This window comes from Lactuca saligna, chromosome 4 (assembly GCF_052625555.1).
Source record: "Lactuca saligna cultivar CGN05327 chromosome 4, ASM5262555v1, whole genome shotgun sequence".
Taxonomy (NCBI): Eukaryota; Viridiplantae; Streptophyta; class Magnoliopsida; order Asterales; family Asteraceae; genus Lactuca; species Lactuca saligna.
The window spans coordinates 167,315,783-167,325,532 of NC_136420.1; the positions used below are offsets into that span (position 1 = coordinate 167,315,783).

Here is a 9,750-nt window from a genome sequence, read left to right on the forward strand (position 1 = left end):
TTCCGTAGCAAATTCCGTACCATTCATTCCGTAGCAAATTCCGTAACAACTTTTTTGTAGTCAGTTCCATAACAATCGTTCAATACCATTTTTTCTATAAAATTCGGTTATTCAATTTGACTTATTATATCAATTTACAAAAATACAATTAATATAAAATCAAAAATAACAAAGTATTTCTATAGAAACTAAAAGAAATATCCAATACATCAAAAGATACATATTTCAAAATCAAAAGTCACTACAAATTTAACGTAAAACATTATTGGATACATAATATTCTATCATTGTTTAATAAAAGTTTTGACTTGTTCACTCAATGTGTAAATGACATTCATTGCTTGTGCAAGTTGTTGTTCAAACTTTGCTTGAACATCCACATTTTTCTGCTGAAACTCTGAGCATCCTCATATTTTTGCTGAACATCCTCATATTTTTGTTGAATATCCTCATATTGTTCACGTTGTGTGTCAACTAACTTCTTCAAATTCTCAATCTCGACTTTTGTCTCGGCATTATTATCCTCGTATTGTTCGCGATGCATTTCAGAAGATCCTTTACTAAAAATATCAATCAAATGAATATCTAAAATTTTTAAAGCACACAACAAAGAAAATGAATATTATTTTTTAACTTTTAATGCTTTTGTTATTCGATCAATCTTGTAAATTTGCGTACCTTTGCAAGATTCCCTAAAGATGCTAGTGGGAGGAAATATGCAGGATAGAGAGGCGTAGTGAGATCAAAGATGCTGCATATCACATTAAAACACATATGCAGGATAGAGAGGTGTAGTGAGATCAAAGATGCTGCATATCACATTAAAACACAGGGGAAAAAAATTAATTAAATTTAAAAAAAAAAAAAAAAAACTTGGTATTAAGTGGATAACAGAAAAAATCCATTAGTCACCTTCCAGCACTTCCAATGAAGTACATGCGCCATTGTTTTGGATCATCATCAAAAGATTTCCAAATCTTTCACCTGTGAAAGGCAAATCCATCATGGTTAATGCACAAATTTGGTGTTTTTGTATCCATTTATGAGATTTTGAAGAAAACCTACCAATGAAAAAACGTCCAATGGCACCAATTCCATCTTTTGACATCCATCTACATGTTTTTAGTAAATATGTTAAAGTTATATAATCATATCTTTAACCCTAAAAAGAAATTCTTGCAATTATACTATTATAGTAGTATCAAGTTATATAGAAAATTACCTGATGGCAGCAGCAGAAGCTGCAGCTGTGGTTCCAGAAGAATAGTCTAAACCAACTGCCTGTATTATATAAATTCACAGAATTTTATAAAAAAAAAACGATAATCAAAGAACATTATAATCTATAATTCTATATTCTATCCTTTACAAAATCTATGATTCAGCCTTAAGTACTAGACAATGACATAAAACAAAAAGATCATGATAATTACAAAAGAATAAAAAGAGATGACTGAAATGAAATCAAAGGGAATAAGAAGTAGAGGAAATTAGATTAGGGAATAAAAATGTTTGTTTGCTAAGAAAAAGAAAGAAAGAAATAAGAATTAGAAAAAAGGTAGCAACTTAGATTGATACCCAATCAGAAGTACTGGCTTGAGTTAGATTGACATGCCTTTAGAAGACTTGAAGTGATCAATGTGTGACAAATCCATCCAGTGACATTGGTTGGAAACTGTAACAACATGTATTCCAAGTAATCATATGAAACAAATCCTGATTTTGAAAAAAAAAAAAAACAATTAGAGAAGAAAAATATTAGAGATACCATATGAGGTGAAAATGAAAAAGGAACAAACCAGGGAAGCCAACAGGAAGAACAAAATCTTTAACTATATCAGGAAGCCATGGCAATTCTTTTGAAGAATATCCATTACATTTGGTGTCATCTTCAAGAAATGTTGTTAGGTGAAACTTGTTATCCAGTATATACCTGACAAAAGGAATTTGAACATATTAGGTTGGAATCTACAATGTAGAGTGATTGTTTTACCCTTTTCTCAGCGTCAAGCTAGGACGATGATGAATTAGGGTCTCAAAAGCTCATAAGAGCTCAGAGGAAGAGACTTCAAAGAAAGAAACTCAAAGAAGATGCTTCCCACCTCATGCAGATTATCGGACCGGAATTGCCTCTCCTACAGGGGATGATCAAATTGATGATGAAGTTAATAATGTTCACGAACAGTCGGAAGGTGTTCGACGAAATGTCACAGAGGGATTGGAGAGGGGAAATAATCGTAAGACCTCTGAATCCCTGTGCAGCTTCATCCAATTCTTTGCGGATTTAACGTGCTAAAGAGAAAAATCAAGAAACATAAACAAATGAGGAATGAAGAGAGAAGAATGTTAACTGGTAGGGATGAAGACGATCTAGAAAAATCGACCGGTTAACGGAGCAGCGGTGAACGAACAAAGCAAATCAAACGATGATGAAGACGATCGAGATAAACCGTTTGTGGAATGAGGAATGAGATCGGCGATTGAAAATATGAGTAAATTACAGTTATGGTCCCTGTGGTTATCCAATACAAAACGAAAGGCATCGATTTCCCTCACGCACCTTTCGAAAAAATCAATGGAGTTGGCGGGTCTATTTCGGTGCTTCTCGCCGCAATTGGAATCCAGGTGTCCGGTGCATCAAGGAATGTGCGAAGTGGAGGTGAATTTTTGTTTAGTGGAAGCGAATGTGGTGGCGCCGCTGGTGTCGCTGTTGGGGGATTCCGATTCCGATGTTTGTGAAGCGTCTTTGGATGTGTTGTTGACTTTAATTGAAGCTGAAAGGTTAGCGTTTGGGTGTAAAGTACTGGGCGAAGCTAATGCGATACCTCAAATTATAAAAATGCTAAATAGCAACAATTCGAATTTGCAAGAAAAGGTATTGAATGAGTTAGAGAGGGTTTTTATGTTGTGAGCAACGATGACGACGTGGCTAAGCAACGGCAGCAGTGGCAGCAGGTTGAGAGAGAGGAAGAGATGAGATTTTTGTCCGGCGATGGATTTGAACGTAGCAAAAATACTTCTAATTTGGGAGGAAGTAAATTGGGGTTACTGGATTTACTAATTTGCCCCTAATGAAACGTTATTGAAACAAGCTGAAACATTATTGAAACAAATTTTATGCGATAATTCTTTTTTAACTAAAAAATCAAAATAAAACTTTTTAATTCTTTTTTTTATAATGTAGAAATTATGTTATAACTAAATTTTCAAAACAATTAAAAATAATATTTTATTTTTGTTGTTGAGTTTTCGAAAATAATTTTGTATTTTTAATATATATTTTTAAATAATTTTCTATATTTTGCTACGGAAACATATTTCGTTACTACTTGACTACGGAATTTTCCGTAACCAAATATCTATGGATTTTGATTTCGTAGCTATTTTGCAAATTCATCATTTTGTAACAAATTCCATAATAGATTAGCTACAAAATTTTATTTTGTAGCAAATTTTCCCAGTAAAATAGCTACGGATCCTAATTCCATAGCTAACTAGCTACGGATTTTTATTTTTTAGCTAGCCAATTATGTAGCCAACTAGCTACATACATGGATTTTGTAACAAGTTTCATAGAGAACTAGCTACAACCAAAAAACCTGTAGCATTATTTGTAGTAAACTAGCTACGGATTTTAATTCCATAGCAATTATTCAAGATTTAGCTACGGAATGCAATTCCGTAGCCATTTTCGTAGCAAATTAGTTACACACTATGGTCAGTACAATTACAAGACTATATGTACAATACACTATGTAAAAAGAATGTTATATACCATACTATACTAAGGTAACACTATCCACTATATGAAGAAACACTATAAACTACATCAAGAGAGCATTACATAGTACACTAAGAGAATACTCTATACTATACGAGAGAAAATACTACAATGGAATGTGATGCACTATTTATCTCTATACGACACTTTGCTATGCAACTGTCGGGTAACCATTGCTTCTTGGAGGGAGAGCGACCACTATGTGTATAGATCTATACAGGACAAATTTTCCCCATCCTGACTGCCAGCTACAGTCCGAGCCTTTTTGGCCCAGGGATGACAAAACACTACTACACTATTGGTGACTTGGAGGGTCAGTTGCTATACTACTACCTCTCAGTATGATTACATACGAGCTCACATTCAAACCTAAATTAAAAACATATCCCGAAGTGCATACAAAAATTAATACTATCCGGAGTTTACACTTACTATTACATTTAACCGGCAGGGACGCTGCTGGGGTGAAATTCTATCCCTACTCTATAATGAATGAGTTTAAAACTGTATTTTCATTACTGATATTTTCACGCGAAGACTATTACATTTTCAAAGAAACAAACTTACAAATAACCTAGTCTTGGAAAAATACTACTTTTGTTGGAAAATATGGGATTTTCTAGGAACCAAACTACTTTCAAGATTTGATAACAACCATTTCACTACAAGATTTTAAACATTTTTATACAAGCAAAGACACTAAATACTTATGAACTCACCAGCTTTATGCTGATACTCGTTTTCAAAATAACTTGTATTCTCAGGTCAACAATAAACAGGTACTGATGTAGTTTTTGGGAAGATGGAGCATATATACAAGATTCATATTTTATTTTGATTATACTTTTGGTGTGTGCTGTATAGAACACACATGTATTACAATTATTATATTAATGAAATGGATGTTGTTGCTTGTTTTTACTGTTATGCATTGTATAATACTGTACATGACGTCCTCCACCCTAGAACATATTCCGCCGTTCTCGGTTTTGGGGTGTGATAATTACCAAGCTCCAATTGGACCAAACATGGAATTATTCAACCTTGGGTTGGATGATGTATGAAAATCTTGTTGGTTGGCAAGATGATTGAATCACCAATTTCATGGGTAAGTGAATGAGGTGAGTGATTATTGGATCTTGTACACACTAATGTGTGTGAACCCTTCAAATCCACTCAAGGGTTGACATATACTACTACATTGGATTATGATTAGTTTCATTAAATGTGACTATGTTTATATGATTAAGCATACGTTTGTCACTTTGAATACTTCAATAATATTATAACGTTGTAGGGAATTGATTGGGTAGGAAGAAAAAGGATCTTTAATTCGAAAGGAAAGGAGAATGCCTTCATATCAAGTTCTATGATTATCTTAGATATTTTGTAATGGTTTCCATGATTGGATTTTCTAATGACACAACACTATAATGATGTTGCCAAAAAGGAGATTCGAATGCTATATGCTTCGGTCTATGATGAGTCGTGGTTCGCTACCATTCATAATTAGAAATTTAAAATAGTAAGCATATTTTGAACCTTGTAACCAGCAGAGTATGTGTTGAAGACACCTCATGAAATGTGGAGTTTAAAAGTACCATCACATTTAGGTATGATATTGTGAGATTTTTTTTGATGAGAAATCAATGACCAACTTGAATCGAGATCTAAGAAGTGTTACATTGTTATTTATTCGCTAAAGACTTTTGATATTTGTTTTAAATACCCATGAGAATGTAGTACTTCTAGCTCAAATGGAGTATTCCTTGAGAGAAGAACATATACATATCAACAATTCAGTAGGAGTCATATTGACCTTGAAAAATTCAAGATATGACCGACAATGAACCTATAGTTGGCACTAGCTCTCAACCTGGGGTTCAAATACCTCCTTACAAGATCTAGTATAAATAGAGCACCTCCTATGTTTTATGAGTTTCATCTAACTATGGAAGGAGGTATGTAGATTACTGATATAGCAATGATCAATTTGGATAATCCTAATATCTACTAGGAAGGAATGGTGATCCCAATGGTTACCATTAGAAGAGTCTAAGGATAGCACAATTCAGTCCATGAAGGATTACCAAGTATGGAATTGGTTTATCCAAAGACTAGTATTATGAAAGTAGGTTGCGATTAAATCTTCAATGTAAAGGCTATGATGGATAGGAATGTACACACACATTTAAAGCTAGTATGGTGGAAAAGAGTTTCACTCAGACTCAAGAAATTGTCTATAAGGACAAATATTTACCAGTAGCTGAGAAAGGGTCTATTTGGTTGTTTGTTACCATTGTTGTTTTCATTGGCTAAAGATATGGTAAAGTGGATGTTTAAATGAATTTTCTTAAAAGGAAACTTTTGTAGGATGTTTGGAAAAATCTAAAAGAATTTAAACATACGAAATATCCAAACATGGTGTGTAAGCTTAAGAAATCTATTCATTAATTTATATGAGCATCGCATAGCAGGAATATGTGCTTCCATGAGAAAGTCAAAAGAGTGTTGTTTTCTATAAGTCCATATTGGTTCTGACTACATTAGTAAGAGGGTCATTCTCTTCCTAGTATTACATGTTGATAACAATCTCACTCATAGGAAACATTGTCTCTTATTGCAAAGTATAAAAGCTTGAGAATTTTTCCGCTATGATAGACATGGGAAAGCGACATAGATACTTGGTCTTAAGATTTTTAAGTATAAAACAAAATGTATAATAGGTTTCAGTCAAAACACAATGTTTTGTAAAGGTTTCAACATGAATATTGGAAAAGGGTTTGTTTATATGCTTCATAGCAAGGAGTTGAGTGAATCTCAAAAGTCCTTTGCACTAGTCATGAAAATGATAGGATGAGTTGAGTCTCATATGCTTTAGATAGAGGATCGATCATAAATGCTATGACTAGTGATTATTCTGACTTGTCAGATGTTTTAAGAATCATGAGATTGTATCATAAATTTTCTCGACTCAATCACTAGATGTAACACTAATAATTTAACACAAATTTACACCCGAATTTTTTCATTTATATAAAATATATCTAAAGTTTTTTTTCATACATATTAAACAATTTGTTTCAAACTAAATTAAGTGTACAAAAGATATACCAAGATTCATATTGGGTTGTTACCAATTACTAGACTATATAGTTTATATTACAAAAAAACAACTTCTACCATTTCTTGCTCCCAAAAGATTTGATTTCAAACCCCATTAGTTCCTGCAAAAACACAATGATGAAATTTATAATAATCTATATGCTTAGTGAGCAAAATTGTAAGGTCCCAAAATTAAGACGAAAAATTTGATTTTTAAATTAATAAAACCATTATTTAAAACAACATGATGGAAGCCATAATGAATAAGAGTGTATCAACGAACATCAATGTATGTCAATGCAATGTAAAATACAAAATAATGTGGTGTGTGCAATGTAGTCATCCCTAGATCTTCCCCTTCAATCCAGAAGTACCTGAAACATAAATAGAAAATCGAAAAAACAAAGCTTAGTGAGTTCCCCAAAATACCACATACCATATATATCAACATATAATGAGCCCTGCCCAGCATCGGGCCCCTCCCGACATTGAGCCCCGCTTGAAACAGATCTGTCAATCATCAGGCCCCGCTTGGCGTCGGACCCCTCCGAGCATCGAGCCCCGCTCGGAATAGATACGCCAGTCATCAGGCCCCGCCTGGAATCGGGCCCCACCCGGTATACATAAAAACCTATAAACACATGCAAAAATCACAAAGATAAATAACATACAATATAATCATCAGGCCCCACCCGACATTGTGCCTTGCCTGTTAAACATATGATAAAACATACATGAAAAGTTACACATGCAAATAAATTCATAATCATAATAAAACATTGGCCAACATTGGTGCCTTCGACCCGCTAAACACAGTGATGAAACTCACCTCAAGCTGCTGAATCTCTCAGATAAAATCTCGGTCTGCGGATCCAGAAAATCCCCGTGCTAACATCATTAAACAGTATCCAACTAACAATTGGATCTCGACCGATAATGAAGAATCTAAATTACTTTTCCAAAATTAGGGTAAAAAATCAATTTACCATTTTCTTACTTGGCCCAAAACCAAGGCCTAACTGAATTACTTAAAAGGCCCAAATTCCTAAAAAGCATCCTAAGGCCCAACATTCCCCGACTTCCTAATTGGGACCAATCCAAATCCACAAACCACCAATCCAAGTCATTAAGGAACCCACACCCTCGGATGGAGAGTCAATAACCACCGGCTATCATAATCGAAGGAAGCCACCCGAGCCACTATGCGTTCACTCTTCCGGTGCTATTCCTTTATAGCCTAAATCCGAGCCTCTCAGATTTTCTCCAAGAGTGGAGTAATCATTGTCATCCTCAAACTTACCTTCATCGGAGCCACGACCACCTTGTAGCTGAGAGCATCAGCCACCACATTGGCCATTTTCGGATGGTAAAAGATATCACAATCACAATCCTTCACCATATCTAACCACCAATGCTACCTTATTTTAAGATTTAGTTGATCCATTAAATACCTCATGTTCTTGTGATCAGTGTAAATATTACAATGGACCCCATAGAGGTAATGTCGCAAAATCTTAAGGGCAAAAACCATAGCCTCCAACTCTAAATCATGTGTCAGATAATTTGCCTCATGAGGCTTCAACTGTGTCGAAGCATATGCAATCATGCAACCCCTTTGCATTAGGACCGCAAGCAAACTCGTGATTGACGCATCACAATAAACCACAAATTCCTAAACACCCTCTGACAGGGTCAAAATCGACTTCTCACATAATCTCTGCCAAAGGGTGTCAAAATCTGCCTGCTGCTCAGGCCCCTAGTGAAAACTGACAATCTTCTTCGATAACCAAGTCAGAGGAACCGCTATTTTGGAGAAATCCTGAATGAACCTTCGATAATAACATGCCAATCCAAGGAAACCATGAATATCAGATGGAGACCTCGGAGCCTCCCACCAGATTACGACCTCACCTTGGTTGGATCTACCAGAATACCGTTATTATTGGCAAAGTGCACCAGAGACTACACCTCGTGCAACCAAAACTCACACTTGGAACTTCATGTACAACCTTTCCCTCCTCAGAGTCTCCAATACCTCCCTCAAGTGCTCCTCATGCAGCTCTTGGGGTATTAGAATAGACTAGGATCTCATCGATGAATTCAATCACAAACCGATCCAGCATACACAGTTCATGAGGTCCACGAACACGACTGGAGCATTTGTGAGCCCAAAGGGCAACATCAGGAACTCGTAATGACCATAACAAGTCCGAAAGGCCATCTTCTGCACATCCTCCTCCCTGATCCTCATTTGATGATAACCCGAACAAAGATCAATCTTGGAAAACCAAGATACACCCTGAAGATGGTCAAACAAATCATTAATCCTCGGGATTGGATAACGGTTCTTCACTGTTTCCTTATTTAGCTCCCGGTAATCAATATACAACCAACGCAACCCATCCTTCTTCTTCACAAAAAAATGGTGCTCCCTATGGTGAACTACTCGTTCGAATGAACCCCTTGTCTAACAGTTCATGCAGCTGTGTAGACAACTCCTGCATCTCTGGAGGAGCTAACCGATATGGTGCTCTGGCTATCAGAGCCGCACCAGAAACCTAATAAATCCTAAAATCCACCTGCATCTCTGGAGGCACCCCAACCAAGTCCTCTGGAAACACAGCCAGGTACCCCCGTACAATCAACACATCTTCTGCAGTCGCCTTACCATTATCCCAGGTATTCATAACATATGTAACATATCTGGTACAACCCTGCTGAAGATAGTGCATGGCCTTAGCTGTTGAACATAGAATCAATCCACACTGAGTAGTTTCCCACTAAACTGCTAAATCTCCCCGACTTGGGGTTCGAATGCATACCATCTGATGCTCGTAACCAATCATCGCCCCATTGGTCTCAAC

General features: G+C 35.8%; 1 protein-coding gene across 1 annotated transcript; it reads right to left on the minus strand.

Moving 5' to 3' along the window:
- Positions 1 to 225: 225 nt before the first annotated feature.
- Positions 226 to 1,926, minus strand: LOC145038910 (protein root UVB sensitive 5-like). Its single transcript, XM_078987125.1, has 7 exons — positions 1,800 to 1,926; positions 1,579 to 1,716; positions 1,223 to 1,281; positions 1,066 to 1,112; positions 913 to 984; positions 679 to 809; positions 226 to 560 (listed from the first exon to the last, which is right to left on the minus strand). Exons 4-7 carry the CDS (start codon positions 1,106 to 1,108, stop codon positions 558 to 560), a joined length of 249 nt encoding a protein of 82 aa, XP_078843251.1. The 5' UTR covers positions 1,109 to 1,112; positions 1,223 to 1,281; positions 1,579 to 1,716; positions 1,800 to 1,926; the 3' UTR covers positions 226 to 557.
- Positions 1,927 to 9,750: the final 7,824 nt, after the last annotated feature.